General features: G+C 43.4%; 1 protein-coding gene across 1 annotated transcript; it reads right to left on the bottom strand.

The window, feature by feature from the left end:
• Nucleotides 1-23948, bottom strand: Rimkla (ribosomal modification protein rimK like family member A). The gene is made up of 5 exons (XM_048349891.1): nt 23786-23948; nt 12443-12673; nt 6429-6515; nt 3777-3980; nt 1-458 (listed from the first exon to the last, which is right to left on the bottom strand). Exons 1-5 carry the CDS (start codon nt 23946-23948, stop codon nt 1-3), a joined length of 1143 nt encoding a protein of 380 aa, XP_048205848.1.
• Nucleotides 23949-24567: the final 619 nt, after the last annotated feature.

Genomic DNA, 24567 nt, shown 5'->3' with positions numbered 1-24567 from the left:
TTAATGTTGTAGCCAGGCTCGGGCAGCATGGGGGGACGGAACCCCCATTGTGTTTGTTGAGGAATCCCGGACCTCTCCCAGTTCAGGCTCACTCTCACTGGAGGTAGACCCGTTGTTGATGGTGTAGACGCTGCCTGAAACTCCCTGAGCAGAAGCACAGTCATCTGGCTCATTCTTCTCCCTGGGGCTCGACAGTCCTGGGAGGACAGCCATCTTCCCTGTCTGCCTATTTGGCAGTAAGGACATAGTATAGTCTGCGATGATTCCACCCACATCTAAGTTGCATGCCTGGTCGAAAGCTAGAAAGCCAACATTGGCATTTGCCTCACACACCACGAAGGAGCCATCTTCCATGATGAGAAGATCAATGCCACAGAAGTCCATGCCCAGAATATTGGATACTTGAATAGCCAACTGCTTGCCTTGTTCTGTCAGTGGGCACTTGACACCCACACCACCTGAGGGGGGAAGCACAATGATTTAAAGGTGAAGATGGATACACATAGATGAGTCCAATGGCCCAAAGATGAGATGGGAAGCTGAGTCCTGGGGGCTCACGCCTGTAATCCTAACTACTAAGGAGAATGAGACCTTAAGATTATGGTTGGAAGCCAGCCTAGACAGGAAAGTCTGTAACGACTCTTATTTCCATTAACCACTAACAAGTTAGAAGTGGAGCTGTGGTAGAGTGGTAGAGTAACCACGCTGAGAGGAAAAAGCTAAGGGACAGCACCCAGTCCCTGAGTTCAAGCCCCAGTACACATGCAGAGTTCTTGATGGAAATCAAGCCACATTTGGGGGAAACAATATGGTCATTTCTTTCTAGAGTCTTAAAAACGCTAATATCCTCTGACCCAGCCATCCTACTACTAAAGAAAATACTTTATGTATGGAAAAAAATGCAAAAAGACACAAATGTCAGTATTATTTAAAATACAGGAAAATCAGAAGGCATTCAATAAATATTTGAATAAGAAAATGCATAATTGTAATTTAAGTATCTCACAATAGGAGAAAATAGCATATTTAATGACTATGGCTACTACAGCTCATAGGGAGTTTATAGTCCCATAGGAAAGCACTTTGAAGGATTAAAAATGGTATAGTGTGATGAGAATGCAAAAAGATGTTTGTCAAAGACTGGGGAAAATGACATCAAAATGTTAATGGTGGTTATCTTTAAATAGTTTTAATAAATCCTTTTTTTCCACTTGACTGCTGTAGGTTCTGAACTTTCTACATTCATTTTATGATTGGAAAAAATAGTGATTTTTTTTTAAAACTCAGAGTTTCACAATCTCCCTTGGCTTTTTCAAAGGCTGATATACTCTACCATTTGAGCCATACCTCCACTTGGCTTTTTGCTTAATTAAAGATAAGGGTCTCTCAGCTTTGTCAGCCAGGGCTGGCTTTGAACTCAATCCTCACATTTAAGCCTCATAAGTAGCTAGGATTACAGGCATGAGCCACCAATGCCTGGCTGACCATTGATTTTTTTTTTTTTTTTTTTTTTTGGCCAGTCCTGGGCCTTGGACTCTGGGCCTGAGCACTGTCCCTGGCTTCCTTTTGCTCAAGGCTAGCACTCTGCCACTTGAGCCACAGCGCCACTTCTGGCCGTTTTCTGTATATGTGGTGCTGGGGAATCGAACCCAGGGCCTCATGTATACGAGGCAAGCTCTCTTGCCACTAGGCCATATCCCCAGCCCCTGAATATTGATTTTTTTACACAGAAAAATAGGATTATGAAACAAAATCCTATGCTCAAGATAAAAGGTCTGATTGTCCTCACCTGTTAAAAAGCTGTCCCCCTTTCATCTCTCTGGAAGACTTAACACTTGTATTCTTAAGTCTAATAACTTTGCATAAACACTGTTCAGTCCTGGCTATGATACTGTATAAAGAAAAGGCTATAAAACATTTTATGAACATCCTATTAAGAAAAGCAATAGGGCAGTCAAGGATTTGGTGTAGGATTACAGAATCAAGAAAAGTGAGGAAAGGGTATGTTAGAAGGGATGGGTGAGACTGTCGAAAGGGGTGACATTGATCAAGATGCATTCTACTTATAAATGGTTTTGTTAAATGGCGACTCCTTTATATAACTAAAAATATGAAGAAAAGTACTACAGTAGAGAGAGAGAGAGAGAGAGAGAGAGAGAGAGAAGACATGAAGAAATAACAAAAATAAGGGAGCTTGCCGTGGCAAAAGAAAAAAAATGTGAAAAATACAAGTTTAAAAATTGAGAGGGGCTGGGGATATGGCCTAGTGGCAAGAGTGCTTGCTTCGTATACATGAAGCTCTGGGTTTGATTCCTGAGCACCACATATATAGAAAACAACCAGAAGTGGCGCTGTGGCTCAAGTGGCAGAGTGCTAGCCTTGAGCAAAAAGAAGCCAGGACAGTGCTCAGGCCCTGAGTCCAAGGCCCAGGACTGGCAAATAAATAAATAAATAAATAAAAATAAAAATGAGAGACAGTTCTTAAAGTGTAGAGTAAAAGATTTTTGATTGGTTGGTTGGGTTTTTGGGGGGATGGGTTTTCTGGGCTTGAACTTGGGATCTGAACACTGTCCCCTTGAGACACAGCTTCACTTCCAAATTTGTCAGTGGTAACCACTGACAAAGACTCTCATAGACTTTTCTGTCTGCGCTGGCTTTGAACTGTGATCCTTAGGTCTGTCTCCTGGATGCTAGGATTACAAGTGTGGACCCAGAGTGCCCAGCAAGTGAAAGCTTTTGTTTGTTTGTTAAAAAAAAAAGAAAAACAATAGGGAGACATTATAAAACCATGTGGTTATTAACTAGTATGTATGACTACCATGAAAATGAACTGAGATTGAGTACTAAGGTACAAGTACTGTCGTACTGAATACCATGTCAAGCTGAATCTAGCATTGACTCTCCTATCACATGGGTGCATCCTCTTACAATTGTTTGGTCTGTTTGCACTTATTTATGGAGCTATATATAGCCTGATGGCAAAGACTCATCTCTATACAGCAAGTGTGGAGCACTGTGGAGCTTCTGTGGGAGTAAACACTAGTGAAGCAGCACAGAATCAATTTCTACACCTCTTTCGTAGTCACTGGACTTAATATATTCAACCCCAATCTAAACTTCAGCCTTTCTAATAGCATCACACATTTAAGAAAAACTCAATTTTTGATTCATGCAAAGGCAAGTTTGCTGTTCTTCCTGCTATGGCTTTGGGTATTTTTTGCATTGGGTTTTTTGGTTTTGTTTGTTTGTTTGTTTGTTTTTTGGTGGCAAACATAAAACTCAGCTTTATTCATTACTCAGTGGAAACTGCAACCCAACCCCACGTTCCAAGCCTCAGTGACCAATCTCTACATTCTCTAGGAAATATATGGCTTTGGTTTTTAGACTCTCAGAATTCTGTCTGAGCTGTCGGACAGCTTCCAACTCCACCTTCCCGCCTCTTGTTTTGGTTTGTCGCCTTTGATCCATCCTTTACAGATGGGATTTGTTTTCAAATGCTGGTCTCAGCATACCCTTGTTCAACTCCCACTGTTAAGCCCTAACACCTACAGGATAGGGTTCAAACCTCAGTGGCTTGCCTCTACCTTGACCTCTGTCACAACACTTATACTCCCTGCTCCTGGACTGCTTGCTGACAGGGGAAAGGGTGTGTTTCTCTTTCTCTGTGAGATACTGGTGTCTAGCAGAGTCTGGATTCGAAGTCCAGCAGCCTAGTGAAATGTCCTGGTGGCCTTCCATGACCAAACAGCCCCACTCAACTACCATTGGCATCTTACCAAGAGAGCAGTTGCTCTGCATCCGTCCATCTGTGGAGCAGCGTAGCATGGAGCCTATCACCTGGCCCCCTACCACCACCACCCGGACGTCCTTCCCATGGGACTCCTTCACATACTTCTGGAACAGATAGGGCACATCGTGGCGGACCAGATGGCAGATGTCTGAGAGGTGATGCTTATCTCTTGCCAGAAAAACAGCTTTTCCTTTAAAAAGAAAGATGAAGAGCAAGGAAAGGGCTTAGAGAAGCCTGAGTTCTCTGTCCTGGCCACCCTGTCTCCCTGTGCCAAATGGGAACTGGCTGCTTTTTGCCTTGCCTTGCCTTGCCCCCCCCCCGCCCCCATTTATTTCTCTGATAAGTCTCTTGTTTCTTATCAAATAGCCATTGAACCTTATTCCCTCTTGATTGTCCTCACGCTTTAATACTATTGATCAGCGTTCCCTTCCTTCCTTCCTTCCTTCCTTCCTTCCTTCCTTCCTTCCTTCCTTCCTTCCTTCCTTCCTTCCTTCCCTTTCTTCCTTCTTTGAACTCATTCCTCTTAAGTGCTAGGACAACAGGTGTGTGCCTTTTCCCCCCCTCAAAATGAAATAATAATGTATTCCAGAAACATGGAGAATGGGCCAAAACAAAATCCTGAGGATCTAACCAGTTTAGTTCCAAAAATTGTTAATTAGTCCATTCTATCATCTTTAGGGCACTGATGGGGCAGAGTTCATGTCTAGCTAATTTTTTTTTAATTTGAATTCCCCAAACTTTACATTAGTCTTAATACCTGGGGCAGAGGCTCATCAGTGTTTATAGAATGTAATTAACTGAACATGGTTTAGAGGAATCCTAAGTGTGAGTGGAGAGAGAGCCAAAAAAGATAACTACACGACTGTTTGATAGGCCTTAAAAGGTCTAAGCAATATGTTGTAGGAGCTCAAAGGAAGGAGCTAGTGACACATGCTCTTCCTTGTAAGCTGGAGAAATTTACTATTTGGCTATACTCATTTAATTATAAAGCCCGTATTTTTGTTGCTCTCTGAGAGGGCATTCCTTCTTGATTTTAACTTTTTTTAAAAAAATGTTCCTCCTGGTGTTTGAACTCAGAATGTGAATGTTGTTCCTTAGCTCTTTTACTCAAGGCTGGTGCTCTACCACTTGAGCCACCCCCATTTCCTACTTTTTTGGTAGCTAAGTAGAAATAAGTCTCATGGACTGTCCTACCCAGGATACCTTTGATCCTTGATCTTCAGACTGCAACTTAAGTCCTCAGATCTCAGCCTCTTGAGTAGTGGTTAGGATTACAAGCATGAGCCACCAGTACCCAGCAACTCTTTTATTCTCTGCTTTAATCACCTATGTTTTGAGTTATTCAGCAACTTTTTTCCATTTGCATATTAGATGACAGAGTTGAGGAAGAGTTCCTAGTAGATTTGCTTGCAGATATGACATGGACATGCCCAGGCTGAGCATTCTCTTCAGCAAAAATGGAACAATGAGATCTTTTCTCAAGTTGCCTGTTAGCATTACAGAGGGAGTGGAAGGAAGTCCTCTGGAGTCTTAATGAAACAGCAATGGGCATCAATCCCTAGTGGCACAGAAGACTGAGAACTAACTTCCAAATATATCATAACTAGTGTGCAATTATTTCTGAAGTGACTGGACCCCAAACACTCAACAGAATTGGAGAAATGAGGACAAAGAGGAGGTCCAAGTAGGGGGTTATGGGAAAGCATGTGTGCAGTCAAGTGGGCCATCAGTGTCTATTGGAGAGGCTCCCACAAGGGACAGGGCAAACAGGAAAAGCTCAGTAAGTGGAACCATGCAACATCTGACTTGTTCCACATCTCAACCATGAGTGGAGATGTGAGCAGTGAGGCATTGGGCACCAGATTGGGCAACTCAAAGCACTGAGCTTCTCTGGATAGCGACAGGATTTTCAGTAGAGACAGGTTAGGGATTGGCTCCTGGTACAGAAGTCTTGATGGGGCTTAGTCAGCAGTTAATAAAGGAACTGTACATTTAAGGCAAGGAGATTTTTTTTTAAAAGGAGAGGCACTAAGATTAGTTGACAATAATTTATGCAACTGCTACACTGTTTCCTTCCTTCCTCCTTCCATCTTGTCTTTCCTTCCTTCCTTCCTTTTTGCCAGTACTGGGCCTTGGGCTGAGTGGTTGTGCTAAACTAATATCCTGAGGAGGTTATTATTATAACCTTGGGGGCTCATGCTAATCATCTTAGCTACTCAGGAGGTTGAGCTAGGAGAAGCATGCTTTAGAACCAGCCCAATCAGACAAAACCAAGAGACTCTTATCTCCAATTAACCAGTACAAAACTGGAAGTAGAGATGTGGCTCAAATAGTAGAGCTTCAGTTGTAAGCCAAAAAGCCAAGTGAGAGCAAGAGGCACTGAGTTCAAGCCCTAATAAATGCAAAAATAAAATAAATATTAAATTATAAAGGAAACGAATCAGTCAAGTCAGGAACCTGTTGTAATCATCTAAGGACAGGGAGAAGATCTAACAGAAGCCAGGACAGAGGGAGCCCAGAGAGCACAAACATGGCAAAGTCCTGCTACAGCACTCTTGTGAGTTGGGTGAATGTCATGTGGGGTAGAGCTGCAGCCCTTGGTGACAGGTTACCCAGGAAGCCCAGGAGCAGCACTAACCCTGGTGGCCTCGTGTGCTCTTCACCACAACCGGGTAGCCTAGGGGCTCAGCTTCATCAATCATTTTTGAAAAGTCTTCATGTCCACCTGCCAAGAGAAGACAAGAGCCATGAAGGTATTAGGGCACAGAGATTTATTAAAAGGAAAGAAGGAAGGACATTGAGATTAGTTGACAATTTATGCAACAGCTTCATTGTTCTCCTCCCTCCTTTCCTTTCCCCCTCCCTCACTTTTTTTGCCAAATGCTTAGGGCAACTTAAAATGTACAGCAAACCTGTGCATCAAGTAGGGAGCTATCCCATGCACCCACTGTCCCCACACATGCATACCCTCCCCCATTATCAACTTCTCCAGAGCAGTGCATTTGTCAGAACTGACAGGTCATTATCACCCAGAGCCTATAGTTTACATTAGGGTTCACTTTTGGTGTGTATTCCATGGAGTTGGATGACTCCATGAAGGCATGAACCCACCATTCTGTGCCAGTACTAGGGCTTGAACTCAGGGCTTTGTGCTCTTGGTGTGGCTTTTTTTGCTCTAGGCTGGCACTCTACCACTTGAGCCACACCTCCATTGGGAGAACAACATTTATCAAGCACCTCGTATAGGCTGTACCTGTTCCACATCTATTAACCCTGACAACAATCATAGAAGACACAGCTTCCTCTTCACAGTAACTAGAGGAAGCAGGGGTCTAGCCTGGTCTCAAGAGTCCCACCCCCTGGGAGAGCTCCTTTTTGGCATCCCTTGTGGAGTGTAGGACCAGTGATTATAATGAGGTCTCTTTCCAGTGATTATGTTAATAATCCACTGACTTCATCCATCGGAAGATGACTCTTGGTTGGTTTGACCTAATCAGGCAATCCATTTAAAAGATAACTCAGCCAGTTGACAGTGGATCACATCTGTAATCCTTGCTACACAGGAGGCTGAGATCTGTGGATCACAGTTTGAAACCAGCCCAAGAAGAAAAGTTCTTGAGGGCTGGGAATATGGCCTAGTGGTAAAGTGCTCACCTCATTAATACATGAAGCCCTGGGTTCGATTCCTCAGCACCACATATATATATATATATATATATATAAAAGCCAGAAGTGGTGCTGTGGCTCAAGTGGTAGAGTGCTAGCCTTGAGCAAAAAGAAGCCAGGGACAGTGCTCAGGCCCTGAGTCCACGCCCCAGGACTGGCAACAAAAACAAAACAAAACAAAACAAAAGTTCTTGAGGCTCTTATCTCTAACCAAGCACCATTGTGGCTCAGTGGTAGAGTACTAGCCTTAAGTGGACAGTGCCAAGGCCCTAATTTCATGCCACAGTACCCACATGTGCATAAAAAAGAGATTATTCTTCTAACCTTGAAGGAATAAATTGTCATGCTGTGGAGAAAGCCATGTGGTAGAGAACCATGGATGTTTTTTAGAAACTAAGACCGGTCCCCTGAGGATGGTCAGCAAAGAAGTGAGGACTGTAGACCTACAACTGCAAGGAACTAAATACCAACAAGCAGTCAGCTTGAAGATAATCCCCAAACTGCAGCCCCAGCTGACTCCTTGATTTCAAGATGACATCCTGAACGAAGAACTGAGATATGCCTGGCTGCTTCTGTCCTAGGAGCTGTGAGATCATCGGCGAACATTACATTAAGTCACTAAGAGTTTAATAGCTGTTAAGAGGCTGTAGGAAATGAAAACCCAAAGAGACTAAGCCTGGATGTTGGCTTCCACCAAAGTGAAAGGATAACTCTACAATTTGAACTGGTCTCTCCATAACCCTTAGGCCTTAATTTTATGATACAAATAACAATGTGCATGAAAATCTTTCAAGATTGTCTATATGCTTCCTTGGCTTCCTGTACATACTATATTAGGCGTTCCTTTTCCTTTAGAACAGTGTTAACATCATGAATATTAACAACTATGTCGTAATGAATGCCCTAAGGTATCACATTTGCCCTCTAATTGCACTCAGCTAGCATACTTGCTGGTTCTTGGATTTGTCTTTGTTTTGTTTTTTTGTGCCAGTCCTGGGACTTGAACTCAGGGCCTGGGCACTGTCCTTGAGGTTTTTTGTTCAAAGCTAGTACTCTGCCTCTTGAGACACACCTCCACTTCTGGCTTTTTTGCTGGTTAATTGGTGATAAAAGTCTCATGGACTTTCCCACCTGAGCTGGCTTTCTAACTTAAATCCTCAGATCTCAGCCTGCTGAGTAGCAAGGATTACAGGCATGAGCCCAATGTGGATCTGTTTTTTGTGTTTTTTTTTTTTTTGCCAGTCCTGGGGTTTGGGACTCAGGCCTGAGCACTGTCCCTGGCTTCTTTTTGCTCAAGGCTAGCACTCACTCTACCTCTTGAGTTACAGTGCCACTTGTGGCTTTTTCTGTTTATGTGGTTCTGAGGAATCGAACCCAGGGCTTCATGTATGCAAGGCAAGCACTCTACCACTAAGCCACATTCCCAGTCCCCATGGATCTGGTTTTAATGGTCGTCAGCCTACTTGCTGTTCAGACACGGACCAATACTAGTCACTGCCGTCAGCATAGGGTGGGAGCCTCTCTTCCCTCTTCCCCTCTCAAAGGACTCATAAAGGACAGAACAGTTTGTGAGGTAGTTTTTTCCCACACAGGGAAAAGTAGGACCTAGATCACAGTGTGAAGGGCTTTCCTATCCATTAGGTGAGTGACATTAGATCTGTGTTGGGACTGGTCACATATATTGGGGTTGCTTAGCGGCCCTTTCCGTTTATTCCTCGTTCTCAAAACTGTGCTGGATGATGTTTTATAGGTACATTAGTTGGCATATTAGCTTTCTATCCCTGCTGTAACAAATTACAACTTGGCAGGTTAAACAACACAAATCTATCATTTTACAGTTCTATAGTTACAGGTCTGAAATGGGTTTCCTTAACACCAAGGTGCCAGCAGGCTGCAGTCCTAGGGGAGAATCTGTTTTCTTTCCTTTTCCAGTTTCTATAGGCTGTGCTCATTCTATGGCTCTTGGCCCCCTGCCATCTCCAAAGCCAGCAATGACAGCATCTTTCTCATAGCTTATCTTTTCCTCCTCCTTACATGAGTGCATTTCCCTCCGATCCTCTTTTCTGCCTCCTTCTTCTACCTTGAAGAACATTTATTACATTGGGCCTGTCTGGCTCATTTAGGATACCTTCCCTATTGTTGTGGTGTGTGCACAAGCCAGTCCTGGAACTTGAACTCAGGGCCGGGGTGGTGTCCCTGAGCTCTATTGCTCAAGGTTAGTGCTCTACCACTTGACCCCAGGTCTACTTCTGGCTTTTTGGTGGTTAATTAAAGATAAGAGCCTCAGGGCTGGAGATATGGCCTAGTGGCAAGAGTGCCTGCCTCATATACATGAGGCCCTGGGTTCGATTCCCCAGCACCACATATACAGAAAATGGCCAGAAGTGACGCTGTGGCTCAAGTGGCAGAGTGCTAGTCTTGAGCAAAAAAACAAGCCAGGGACAGTGCTCAGGCCCTGAGTCCAAGCCCCAGGACTGGCCAAAAAAAAGATAAGAGCCTCATGGCAGTAGCCTTGGCTAGCTTTGAGCGGTGATCCGCAGATCTCAGCCTCCTGAGTAGTTAGGATTACAGGTGTGACCCATTGTTGCCCAGCTAATCTCTCTATTTTAAGGTCATCTATTTAACAAACTTTACTCCATTTGCATACTTTTTTCTTGTTTAAGACAGCATCTTATTATGGGACCCAGGAGAGCCTTGGACACTTAATCTTCCTGCCTCAGTCTCCCTAGTGCTGGAATTATAGGTGTGAGCCATCACACCTGTGATCCTATTTGCAACCTTAATTCCTTTTTGTCTTGTAACCTAACATACGCGTAGTTCCAGGGATTAAGAAATAGGCATCTTTGGGAAGTTGTTACTCTGTCCACCATATGAATAGTAACAAGGCTTATCTTGTTCATGTTGTAGAGCTGACTCCATCTTGATTAGGGAAACATGGTAGGAAATGTTGGGGGGAATAGAGCTGACTCAATCTTGATTATTAGGTCAACCTGACCCCCAAAATTCTGCTTCTGTAAATGGCTTGCTTAACTTGTTATTTGCTCTACCCTGTGTCAACTTCCTACATCTGTGCCACGCTTGCTTTGTTGTGTGCTCTACCTCCTGCATCAATCACCTACATCTGTGAACTTATTGCATGCTCCACCCCGTGTCCTCCTACACTGTGCTACACTTTTACCTTGATAAACCCCAGCTCGAGGACTGGTGGGGGGGCGTAGGGTCAGCTCCCGAGTCTGTGCTGCATCCTTGGCCAGTCAGTTTGCCTTTTGCTTCCATAATAAATCCATCTTTTTGCTTAAGACTGTCTCTGACTGGTAGACTCTTGCAGGGAGGGGGAATTCTCCCCCTTGAACCCTGTAACAGCTCACAAAAGTGGTAATGATTTATTTTGAAGTGAGGAGGCACTGTTTGTGACTAGAGCCATCTTTAGTATCCCATTGATACATTTAAATTCTTTCTAGCCATCTAGCAGTGGGAGAGGAATCCTAATCTAAGACCATCTCTGCCCCTATGCCTTAGACCCCTTTTCTTTCATCATTTTACAGACCTTACCAGGTTCACATTCAAGCCAGGTGCCAGTGGCTCATGCCTATAATACTAGTTACTCAGGAGGTTGAAATCTGAGGATTGGTTCAAAGCAGGAAAGTCCATGAGACTTATCTCCAGTTAGCCACCAAAAAGCTTGAGTGAAAAAGCTAAGGAACAATGCCTAGATCCAGAGTTCAAGTCCCAGTTCTGGCATAAAATTTCCCTCAGTTAAATTAAAATTATTTTGAAAATAAATAAATTAATGAATAAATTAAAGGTTCCTTTTCTGCTGTACCTTCAACCTCCTCATTCCAATTCCATCAATATTTTGCACATGCTTAGTTCTCTCCCATCTTAAACAAATGAGGTCCCCAGTTCCTGGGCCCTGTTCTTCTCAGCAAGATGGCTCAGATGATTGGCACTGTGACTCTGGATCGCCACTCCCCTGACTATATAACCTTCTAACTTCCCGTTAGCTTCCCTTCCAGTTAACTCTTTCTCCTTCACATACTGTATATAGCACCTTCTTATCTTTCCCATCTTTTACATCTCTCAGTTCTCTCTCCCTCTCTTTTTCTCTTCCTTACCCCCTTCCTCCTCCTCCTTTCCCTTCTTCCTTCCCTCTCCTGCCTCTCTCCATACTACTGGCAACACTATCAGGTCATGTTTTCTCTTACTAGAATCTTTCTCTTTCTAGAATCTGTTCTCTGCTTCAGGATCACTTCTTTCACTGAGATCATTTCAGCTTAGTAGATATTATGTCTTTTAGGAAGTATTTAAACTGTGTTAGGCATTCTCCTATGTACTCCCTCCTATACTAGCCAGGACTATCATCTCTTCTAATGAGGTTGACCACACCACACTAAAGTTTCCTGGGAATGCTTTGGAGACAAGACTCTTACTCTTATAGCTGCATGGGCCATATTGATTGCTGGCCAGAAAGAAGCCAAGACATTTCAAACAGAGGGCAGGGCTCACATAAAGATTCAAGACATTGCATCACCTCACTGAAAAACAGCAAGGGATATGGAAGGTTTCAGGGGGAAAAATAACAGGTAGTTTGAACACAAAAGTTCCAACTGTATTCCCTTCCTTCCTTCCTTCCTTCCTTCCTTTTCTTTTCTTTCTTTCTTTCTTTCTTTCTTTCTTTCTTTCTTTCTTTCTTTCTTTCTTTCTTTCTCTTTCTTTCTTTCTTTCTTTCTTTCTTTCTTTCTTTCTTTCTTTCTTTCTTTCTTTCTCTCTTTTTCTTTCTTTCTTTCTTTCTTTCTTTCTTTCTTTCTTTCTTTCTTTCTTTCTTTCTTTCTTTCTTTCTTTCCTTCTTCCTTTCTTTGTTGCTGTTGGTCATGGGGCTTGAACTCTGGGCCTGGGCACTGTCCCTGAGCTCTTCAGCTCAAGGCTAAGGCTCTTCCACTTTGAGCCACAGCACCACTTCCCCAACCATATTTCAAGGGAACTCACCATAGGAGAAAGTGTCTGGCATGGGGACCCCATGTCCAGCCAGCTCTTGAAATGTCCAGAACTTATTGATGCAGTTTAAGATGCTCTGAGAGCGGTTGACCAAGCGGCAGCCCAGCTTTTCTAGGTGTCTCAGGACGGTGATGTCGCTGTCTGACTGTATAGAGGGTGTGGAGACCCGCACGACCACGACATCTGGGAAGGTGGTGAGGGCCTTCTGGTTCAGCTGCAGGCCTGCAATCAAGGACCAAAGTGAGCCCCTCACTTGCCAGTGTTCAGTTCACCTGAAGACCGGCTTCCAAGAGTCCTCCGTCTGCAACTGGCAGGGGCAAGGCCTCAAGAGCAGCCATCTGACCATCCCAGGGTGTCGCAAAAGAGCTCTATAGTCAGCCTATTCTCCAAACAAAGGGCAGAGCATGGTCATGAAGAAACACAAAAGGATGGAAAAAAGAAAAGAGAAAGCAGCATATGGAGAACAATGCTTAGAAGAATCCACAGGAAAGAGACAATCCCATACCTCTCTTCCATACAGGACCAGTATTACTCCAAACATAAAGTCTGAAGAGTTTATGGAGAGGCAACAGTGTCACCCACTTTGAGAATACCTGTCATTTTAAAAAGAATTTAACATCTAGAAAAAAAAGTGTAATGACTGGTGGCATATACAACCATGTAAATGATTTCATTTTATTATTATTTTTCTGCCAGTTGTGGGGCTTGAACTCAGGGCTTGGGCACTGTTCTTGAGTTTTTCTGCTCAAGGCTAGTGTTCTACCAGTTTGAGCCACAGTGCTACTTCTGGTTTTCTGGTGGTTCATTGGAGATAAGAGTGCCAGGGACTTTCCTGCCTGGGCTGGCTTCGAACAGCAGTCCTCAGATCTCAGCTTACTGTGAGCCACTAGTGCTCGATGATGATTTTATTTTTAAAGTGGGGTCTCACAATGTAGCCCAGGCTGGTCACAAACTTAAGGTCCCTCCTTAAGTTCTTCCAAGTTCTTCCAAGTCCCTTCCAAGTTCTTAGATTATAATCATGCACCACCACACCAGCCAAAGGATTTTAGGAATATATCATTCTATATTAAATGCATCAATGTCAATATTAAGTGGAAAAATAGGATTCCACATGACAAATAATGCATTATGATCTCAACTATGTAGACAGATGCAAGTTGGAAAGGGCTAGAAGAAAATACACATTTTAATAGTGGGTAGTAAGATTAAGTAATTGATTCTTTATATTTTATATTCATCTGTATTTTCCAGAATTTCTCCAAGTTCATATTCCCTTTATAACAAAAACAAACTATTTAAAAAAGCTCGGTCTAGGGGCTGGGGATATGGCCTAGTGGCAAGAGTGCCTGCCTCATATACATGAGGCCCTGGGCTCGATTCCCCAGCACCACATATACAGAAAATGGCCAGAAGTGGTGCTGTGGCTCAAGTGGAAGAGTGCTAGCCTTGAGCAAAAAGAAGCCAGGGACAGTGCTCAGGCCCTGAGTCCAAGCCCCAGGCTTGGACTGGCCAAAAAAAAAAAAAAAAAAAAAGCTCAGTCTATTAAAATCAACGCAACAGCTAACAAATACTGTGCTCAGTATTCAAAATTAAATAAGATTAATTGAAAGCTATAACATATGTACAGCACAAAGAAGCTGTTTTACACTGGGTTCACTGGGAATATTAGCTTGATGTGAAGACTCAGAAGAATCTGAGCCTAGTCTTCAAGCTACTGAGGACTTCTGTGTGGAAGAATTATTTGGCTTCACTTCAGTGACTCCAAGAGGTAGGGCTAGCCCTAAAAGCATTATTGTGTCTTGGTATTCTCTGCTGAATCCAGCCCTTGGAACAGTGCCTGGTGCATGGTAGGCACTCAGTGTTTGTTGAGTTGAACAGAAGCTGTTGGCATAAAGACATGGGCTCAATAAAAGGGACATTCTTCCACGGCATGAGGATGGAATGGCCAAGGCTTACTGCCCACTCAACAATGGTACAGAGGGAAGCAAGGGCTAGAAGCACCCATGTGGGCTGCTTGGTTGTCACTTGGGCCTCACATCCTCTGGCATGCCTGATCCTAAGTAGTCACTTCAGGAGGGAAAGACGGAGAGAGCATATAGGTTGCATTGGGTTATAAAAAGTGAGTTCAAGAAATTATTTGGTTTCTCTTCATGAACCTTAAGGGAGTTTCCAAGATGCTCTGAAGTCCCTCCCCCCCCCCCCTTCAATACTGGGGTTTAAACTCAGGGCCTGGTTGCTTGCTAGGCAAGGATCCTACCATTCCGCCAGCCCAAAGCAAGCCTTTAAAACAATTAACAAAATCCCATTATAGGCTTTAGTGTGTCTCCTATTTCATAAAGGGTATTTTGCACACCCAAGTTAAGGAAATTAGCAATTTCTCCCTCAGAGATATCAATACCAAAGCTCTCGGTTGAGGAAGAAGAAAAAGAGAAATAAACTCTACGCATACTAGGAAAAACAAAACACTCATAAAATGAAAAACTAGGTCTAACACACTTTCGGGGGTGTTGTAGCATGTGCAAAAAGTGTCTGGGGGTATTAAGATATGTGGTTCACAGTTACTTGCTGATAGTGTGAACTATGGGAAAGAAGTGGAACCTAATTCTCAGGCATGATTTATAAAGAATATTCAGGCCATCTTCACTTTGCTATCAAACAGTATCATTTATGCTTGCTTTTGTTGGTCTTGAACACTTCTTGTATGGCTTACAGCCTTTGGGGAAAAATAATACAAAACTGGTGAGGGGTGGGAGAAGTTGATTCTATGTAGTATCCTCAAAATTGGTCAAAAAAAGAAAAGTAGCTAGGTTGATGCACATGATGAGTTAACATAGCATCACACAGTGAGATAATATATACAAAGATGCTTTGAAAACCATAAACCACTATACATATGCAAGGCACTGCCATTATTGTTACACAGACATTCTACTAAGCGAGGTAGGACAATTTTATGGAGATTTTTTTTTTATCACCTAATGAGTAAAAACAGCTTTGCAACAGAAAAGTGACCTGGAGAAGCAAGAAGCAGCAAAACACATCTAGCTTTCAAATCCCAACATGAGGCCACAGACAAACAGACTTCTACAAGGGAGGGCAAAAAGTTCAACCCAGTTCTAGAAATACCAACCACAAGTGCACAGAGACAGCTCAGCCTCCACAAGCAGGTTCACATACACTTAGGAAGTCTTACCAGGACTCTGTCTCTCTTCTCCAAAGGTAAATCTTTGGGCCTGGCTCATTCCAACTGAAGCCTTTAATAAACGAAGAATGGAATGGGTTAAAGTGGTAAGACAGGTCTGGTGTCTGACTCTGCGCTGTTGGCTAGTCCTGTCCAGAGGGACCTGACAGCAATAGGGTTCATCTGCAAAGCTAATTACGTTAACCTTCATGGTGCCTTTGGTGAGACCAATAGCCACATGTGGCCAAGAATAATGGGGGTTAAAGATTGATCCTTAGAGATGCCTGTCTGGATTTTGAGATGTTAACAGCTTAAGTAATCTCTGCTCTCTCTCCGCAGTAGCACCTCCTCTCAGGGAAGGATGGATTCGTTCAGGATGGACCTAACTTAACACATCACTTTTCCCAGAATTCTTTCTAACCCCATTGTAACCTGCAGTCTTCAAGCCAAGGGAATGAAGAGCTGGCTGCTGGACATGAGGACAGGGCTCCGTTTGACTGCAGTGAATCAAAGGAGACTCCCAGCAATGAGTAGCTCTTGCCTTCAAACCACAAGGGACTTCACTTTAACCTGGGGAAGTGGGAGAAGCTGAGCTGCTTCTTGAGGATTTGATTGTAAACGTCATGACATTCACATAGAACTGATGCAGGATGGGTCACTACCAAACTCCTGGATTGGATCTGAGATTTACAATGTTTAGCCTCAAACTCTTTTGTTTTGAAAACAGACAATCAAAAAACCAAAAATGATCCACTCTGTACCCAAAGAGGTGTCAGATAGTAGGGGAAAAAAGATCTGACCTCAAAGGCGTCAATGAAATGACTAATCTAGTTTAAATCAACTCTTTAAAAAATCCAATCAATATTTTTTGTATATTACTTCTAACAAGAATAATCTTTTACAGGTAAGTTTGTTCTGATTTCTTTCTGAATGCTCTACTTATTTTGGATATCTCTTTTATTTGGAAACAAGATAAAAATATGCCTAGGTATGGTGGTACAAACCTAGCATTCAGGAGGCAGAGGCAAGTGAATTGCGAGTTTGACATCAACTTGGGCTATAGAGTGAGACTCTGTCTCCAAAAAAGTGTGTGTTGGGGGGAGGGTTCCTAAAAAATTAGGTATGTTTGCTTTTTATTTATTTTAAATTTTTTATTTTGTTGGTTGTGGGACTTGAACTTGAACTCAGTGCCTGGGCACTGTCCCTGAGCCTCTTTGTGCTCAAGGCTAGCTCTCTACCACTTGAGCCACAGTGCCACTTCTGGTTTTTGAGTGGTTAATTGGAGATAAGAGTTTTATGGGGACTTTTCTGCCTGGGCTAGCTTAGAACTGCAATCCTCAAATCTCAGCCTCCCGAGTAGCTAGGATTACAAGCATGAGCCATTGGTACCCGGCCACTTTTTGTTTTTTATAACTCATATATTAAGGTAAATCAAGTTATATAAAATCAGGCTTTTGCATTTGTAGCTGTAATAGCAGAGAAATGCACTTTATAGCAGAGAAGTAGCTTTATTGTGATATAAGTCATTTTTAGAAACCAGAGCTCTAAAACTTATTAAAAAAATCTCAATCATTCAATAGTGGGAAATAGGAGCACGACAATAAAAGATGCTGTGATTCCAATCTCATCCTGGCCAGCATCTTTCTTGAGCATCTGTGATATGTTAGGTACTTTGATAAGAACTTACACATCTTTCCTCATTTAGAGGCCTCTTATAATGCAGATTATTGGGATAGATTTGACTGTAAATACCTTGGCATTTATATAAAACTGATGCATGATGGGCCATTGCCCTCCCAAACCTGTGTACATATCATTCCTTTGCAGACATACAAACATCCATGGCTTCACAAAAGAAAGCTTTAACATTAAACTGGTTTCCCATATGCTAGGGTAAAAACAACTCTTCATGTAGAAAGTAAGTGCCAACAGTAAGAAAGTAGCAGGAGAGTACAAATGTAGCATGGGAGTAAACAAGGATCTACTTCATACCGCACAGGACTACTACATTTTTAGCAGAATCATGCAGAACCATGAACTTAGTGGATTCTTTCAGGGGCGATAAAAAATGGATCCTTTCATCTTTTCACTGTGTCCCCACTCCCTTTATCCTCTTAGCTAGTGTAAAAGCTCAACTCCTTCAGTGACCCACAAGGCCCTACAAAGGTGCTCACATCTCCCCTACTGTGCCCCTTGCCTTTCTCTATTCTGCCATGCTGGCTTCCTTGCTCTCTCCTCCAGTCTATTCTATTCCCAACAGTGGAAAGGCAGAATATTACCTCCAGGTGAGGACAACCCCCCTAAGGCTGTTGACCCCCTTCTTTTCAGACAAAAACTTTATCTCTCTTCCCACTTTAACTTTTCTCACAATAATATATTATACTCTTTAATATCTATCTATCTATCTATCTATCTATCTATCTATCTATCTATCTATCTACCTACCTACCTACCTACCTACCTATCTATCTCCTGTCTCATACACCTAGAATGTAATCTGGACAGGTAGAGATTTCTGGATCTTTTCTTCTTTCTAGAACAGTAGGCAGTCAATGGACTTTTGTTGACAACTAACCAACAAATGTATAAAATTATAATAATGAGGGGCAAGACCACATCTATTCTCTCTGCTTCTACATCTCCAGTGCCTAGCACACTGCGTGGCACTGAGTAGATTCTCAATGAATAACTGTTGAATGAAATAAATGAATGGAATGAAGAAAACAGGATTGTTACAAAGACTAAGATGTGTTCAAGTATTAGTAACAACACAAAGTAACTGAAATTTATCACTTGTTCATAACGGTCTTGAGTTAACTTTTTTTTAATGCCAGTACTGGGACTTGAACTCAAGGTCTGGGTGCTACTCCTTAGCTTTTTCCCTCAAGGCTGTGTTCTACCACTTGAGCCACAGCTCCACTTGTAGCTTTTTGGTGCTTAACTGGAACTGAGTCAAAGACTTTCCTGCCCAGGCTGTAAACCTCCATCTTGAGATCTCAGCCTGTTGAGTAGCTAGGATTGAGTAGCTATGCATTAGCCACTGGTATCCAGATGAGTTTACTTCTGGATAGTGAAAGATCAAATAGAGATAGGCCCAGAGCCTCAGATCATGATGTGGGTTTGTGTTGATTAATATAAACCTTGAATAAGAAGAATCCTTTTAGGACAATGGGAGAGGTTAGCCAGGAAAGTGGCAGGAATAAGGAGAGACCAGTACTGACATACCTGGATGTTGATGGACTCCCCGCTAGTGAGGAAAGTGACAGGGAGCTGTGATGGGTGAGGTTGACACGACATCTCTGAGTGATGGGTGTAGCCCTTCCACCAAGCAAACCTAAGAAATTCGGTAAGATGTTATGGTGTCATTGACAGGTGGTTTGGAAATCTATGAGTAGGGCTTTGAGATCCACAATGGAGTCCACTTTACCAGCTCTAATACACGTCTCCAAAGCACTGATAGAAACAGAGTGTGAATCCATCCTTAAGGTCAGTCTGCAAATGTTAACTGTGGGCCCTGGGGTAAAGAAATGCATGCAGAGCCCAGATGAGTTTGGGGGGATATTTGATGTTTCCATCCTCTTTTTTTACTTTCTACTAGTGCTATACAGTAGTGTTGCTGGGCCTTTAGTAGAAATCAAGGCTAAAGATTAAGCACTCAGGCCCAGCTACTTGGAATGCTGAGGCACAAGATCTCAAGTTTGAGGCCAGCCTGGGCAACTTAGACTTGTCTCAAAAGTAAAAAGAAAAAGGGCCAGGGATGTAGTTTGGTATTTGAGGAGCTGGATTTATTCCTCAATACTTCAGGGAAAAATAAAAGAATCTGTTCTAGGCATTGTCACACAGGATTGAGGATATAACCCAGTGGTAGAGCACCTGCCTATTGATGTTCAAGGCCCTCGGTGCTACTCCCTAGCACTACTGGGGGAAAAATGGAACACCAAGGTTTTAGCTCTGATAGTAAGAGCAGGAATGCTGAGTCATTCTACTCTTAAGCAAAAAGTATAACACAACCTCATTTCTCAGGTCAGACTCATTTTTTGTTTTCTGTCTGTCCCTGGGTTTGTGACTAGACTTGTTTCTAGAGCCAGTTAATGATTTGGACCTATTCGTGGTCAAAGAACTTCATTATCGCTAGTGAACCTGTCCTGGGGTAATGGCTCATCACAAATACATCTGCACAGCTCCCAAACACAGATACGAACAGCTCGATAAAAGTCTCAAATGCTTTATAATGGAAGTCTCATATACCCCAAATTAGCTTTTATGGCTCTTTATTCAGTCATCCAACAAACATGAAGACCTACTATGTGCTGATCACAGAGGAATCCCCAGTTATTCAAGGGGACAGGGATATAAACTTTGCAGGCAGATAAAAATTCCAATCAATTATGCTGAGTGCTATTTTTAAATGTATGAACAATGTATGACAGATGACAGAGACTGGCTACTTGGGGATAGAGGAGGGAACTCTAAAAGACTTTATAGAGATGAGTGACTTGTGTGAAGTTTTAAGAGGAAATAAGATGGGCATTGTAATCCCAGCTACACAGGGGGCTGAGATCTGAAGATCATGGTTCAAAGCTATCCCAGGCAGGAAAATACATCAGACCCTGATTTCCAATTAGCTACCAAAATGCTAGAAGTGGTAGAGCACTAGCATTGAGCACGAAAGTTAAGGGACAAGCCTAGATCCTGAGTTCAAGCCCCAATTCTCTCTCTCTCTCTCTCTCTCTCTCTCTCTCTCTCTCTCTCTCTCTCTCACACACACACACACACACACGAATAAAAATTCATCATATGAGAGGAACCAGAATGGCATCTCAGACAGAGGGACTTAGTGCAAGGCCAGGTGTCACCTAATGCAGTCACTGTAGGCTCATGCAAAAAGTAGAACAGATGAGATGAGATATCTATCATGCTTAGACTACAATGACTGAGTATTGGTTCTAACTTCAGCCAGTTCTACGAGTCCATGACTCTTACTGGTGTTTATCCATTGCCATGACCATCATCATTAGTATTTTTACATTTTGATCACATCCACCACTTATCCCTAAGGTTGAGGATAATTAATAAATATTTAGTTGGATGAATGAGTAAGCAAATGAGTGAAGAATGTGAAGTTTCTTAAAGCAAATGGAGATAAACCTGGCTTTACTAATATCACACCCCTCAGAGAATGAAAGGAGGATGTTTTCTAGAGGATCACTTCAGTTACCTGAACATTATCTCCCATTCTCCAACTAGCTTCCCCCAACTAATCTATAGTGGATAGGGTAGATTAGTGGATTAAAAAGAATCACAAACCTTGCATTTGTGTAGAACTCCCAATAGTCACATTTAAAATAAGTGCAATCTTTGAATTCAAAACTTTTAATCTCCCACTTGAATCTTATTTTCCAGGCAGATCCTGAAATTGTAATCCCTGGATTTGGGCTCCCACTACCCTCCATGAAGGAATGAAATTAAGCAAGTGGTTGAGGCAGAGCCTGCCCATACCTTCCCCATACCAACTCCTTCATCATAGTCCCATGCTAAGATAAAGAAGCGATGGAAAGAAGTGAAGGCACAAAGACTTGGTAAGGGTAGTGCCTTAATTTCTTAAACAGTGACTGTGCAAAGTCACTGTCTAGCCTCAGTTTGATATGATTCAGTTCAATTCCACATCTACTGAGAAAGCTACTGTGGGCTGCTGTGGTCCTAGAGCATGTTTGTCTCCTATGAGGGGGCAGTGAGTGCAGTCAGGGTTTTGAACTGTGGGTTTGCTGCTAAGTGCTTGGATGCCATTGACCATGTCATTTCATCTCTTTCAACCTCAGGTTCTTCTTCATAAAATTAAGTAGTTAGAAAGGATGATCTCAAAATTCTTCCCAGCTCTCACATCTATAATTCTCAAATGGGGGAATTGTATCATTGTAAGCCTACATTGCTGAGTGTCAAGGCTAGTGAATTCTGTGATTTTTGCTTTCCCCCAGAGGAATGCTTTGACTCAGCAAATTGCCAAGAGTTTGCTATAGTTTGACTCTAGAAAAATCTTGGAAATAGACTTTTCTTAGTGACATGTTTGCTGGGTGCCAACTCTGTGCCACTCATTCAGAAGTACTTACTCAGCACTTACTGTGCATCAGTTACTCAGAAGTATTTACTGAGCACTTGCTACATGTCATTCATTATTTCAGTGGCAGCACTGTAAAGATCAAGCAGTCACACATCTCACAGAACTCATTTTCTTGTGCCTCAATTCATCCATACCCATAACAAATAAATCTTTTGACAGCTTTGGACGGCAGAAATGGTGATCTACTAGGTTGGCTTTATGTGCTGTGATTTGAACAGGGCTACCTCTGAATTAACAAAAAAAAATAAACAAAACTGTGTCAAAAAATGCCTATCCTTAATCTATTTGCCAGGCAAATAGCTGTGTAGATTTTCTTGAAGTTAAAAAAGAAGTAACTCCTGGTTTGTGAGTAGACTGAGATATTTTCACACTTGAATTTCAGTCAACTTTAAGACACTAAAAAGTGTTTAAATGTTTTCTGTGGTATTAACTAGAATTTATTTTTTTTCTAGAACTGAGTCTATAAAGTGAGAGGTACAGAGAGAATTTGCCTATTGTTACAGAATTCATAATTGGTAAGATTTATAAGGTTTACAAAACAAATATGATATGAAATTCTGGTTACTGTATCTCAAAAAAAGACATCTTTACAAGCTGTAAAATGAATAAGCAAACATTCTATCGGTGAACATTTTACATATGAGCTACTTAATCAGAATCAACAAAATATAACAGATTATCCTAAGTGTGACACTGAAATAGAACTTTCAAGTTGGAAGAATCTCAACTCTCAGTATCATAAATGAAAAACTTGAACTTCAAAGACAAAGGGACTGATCCAGAAGAAAGCTAAAACACTTGTGAACAGAAATACTCTAACAATCCAGATCTGCTGTCTCTGTTCTGGAATCTATTGTACATTAACTAAGTGGGAGTTTTAGCAGATCAAAGATTGAGAAAATATCCCCTTTACATTTGAAAGAGAGCACTTTAGATTAAATGTAAGGCTCCACATGTTGGTAGTATATTTCTCCAATGGGCTATATAATCTGATAATAACATATTGAAGGTTTAGACAAACATATGGATGAAAAAATTACAGCTGATATAGCCCACATAATGACAGGTCACATTCAAATTCTCACTTGTTAGTAGCCTGTTCCAAATTTGGAATCCCTTGCCAAAGAACAGTCAAAAAGTATGTACCCATTTAAGCAGATACGGCTGGAATAATATGAATAGTACGCCAAGAAGTACTTTGACTTCGGAAACTCCTTTTGCTCCTGGACCCCTTTGATGGCTGGATACTTTGGAGTGTCCAAACAGCAAGCCAGGACGATGTGGGAAGTCCTAAAGTCATGGATTCTTTCTTGTGTTAAAAAATAATTAAGAATGTCTGAAAACATACTTAACCTTTTCAGGTCTGGGTCATACCCAAAAAAGTCTCTTGGACATAGCAGTAGAGAGATGAGTAAGGTCAGAAATCCTGGCTGTTCTGGAATCCGAATTGAAGTACTTTAAAGGAGGAAGATGAGTAAAAGAAAACCCACCGAAGACCTCCTCTACCATATTACACCGGCAGCTGGCACCCCTCAGATATTCCCCTATACCATTTGGGGATAAGCTTCCATGTAGACTATTACTGATGCATCCACAATGCTGGAAAAGTTTCCAAAAACATCTATCATAAGAACAATTCTGCAAATACAGTGCTGGCTTCTTACATCTCAGAGTCGAAACTGATAGGTTATCAGTGCAAGCACAATTCGCAAATCTGGTGCTCATAGCTGGATTTTCCTCTGACATCCAGGTGGCTTTAGGTTGAATTTGATTTCCCCAGAAAACAAAGTAGCCTCTAAGTAAATGAAATCGCGTTCTCAAATCTTGGCCTCGGGGCAGATGGTGGTGGTTAAAAGAGTAACCTCTCTAGCGAGGTGAGGGGCTTCCTCCATCCCCAGGGGTCTGGCAGGGAGACACTGGCTTGTGAACCCGGGACGGGAGGAAGAAGCAGGGGTGGAGACTTGGCTGAGCCGAGGCCCTAGAGAGCGCGCCCTCCCTGCCCACCCTCGGGGACCCCGGAGCGGGCTCTGCTCACCGAGGTGGCCACCGATGACGGTGACCGCTAGCTGGTCCATGAACACCGCCCTGAAGCGCACGTCCTGCTCGGAGCAGCGCTGCCGGAGGGCGCGCAGGATCTGCACCTGCGGGTAGTCCTCGCGGATGCGCCGGTCTGTCAGGAACCAGATCTGGGAGCACATGGCGGCCAGGGCGGCGCCGTTGGCGCCGCGCAGACCCTCGGACGCCCCCCGAGGCGGCTCTTGGGGCAGGGCGGGCGTCTGGAGTCCCCGGCGAGCCGCCGCGGCTCCGCTCCCGCCAGTGCGCCAGGCGCCTCTGCAGCCCTGACCCAGCGAATCTGCCCTGCCGCTCAGCGCCGCCGCCGGCCCCGCCAGCCAATCAGCGCGCGCCGGTGGGCGCGGGCCGCCAGGCCGGCTGCAGAGGATGCCCCGGCGGGCGGGCGGTGCCCGGGAGAGGCGGCGGGCCTGGGTCCTGCGGCGGCCAGGGCAGCAGAGCCGGGTGGGGATCGCGGCCGGGTGAGCCGAACGGCCGCAAGGGCCGGGATGGCGAGGTTCATAGAGGGAATCCCTGACCAGAGGTGGACAGCCCCCCGCCCCAGTGGGCGTGGCGCTGCTCGGTGGGCTGTGGCGACCGGGGCGGGAGGGGTCCGGGCGGCGGCCGAGTGGAGCCGAGAGGGTGCCCGGGCTCACGAACTTACTGAGTGCCACGAGCACTGAATGCGTCCCCAAGGCGATCCTGAGCGCTCGGGAGGGGGGGAGAGGGAGGAGGAGGGGGGTTGCGCACTGTGGCACAATTCCCAGC

Source organism: Perognathus longimembris, chromosome 7 (assembly GCF_023159225.1).
Source record: "Perognathus longimembris pacificus isolate PPM17 chromosome 7, ASM2315922v1, whole genome shotgun sequence".
Taxonomy (NCBI): Eukaryota; Metazoa; Chordata; class Mammalia; order Rodentia; family Heteromyidae; genus Perognathus; species Perognathus longimembris.
This window is presented reverse-complemented; position numbering and strand designations above follow the sequence as displayed.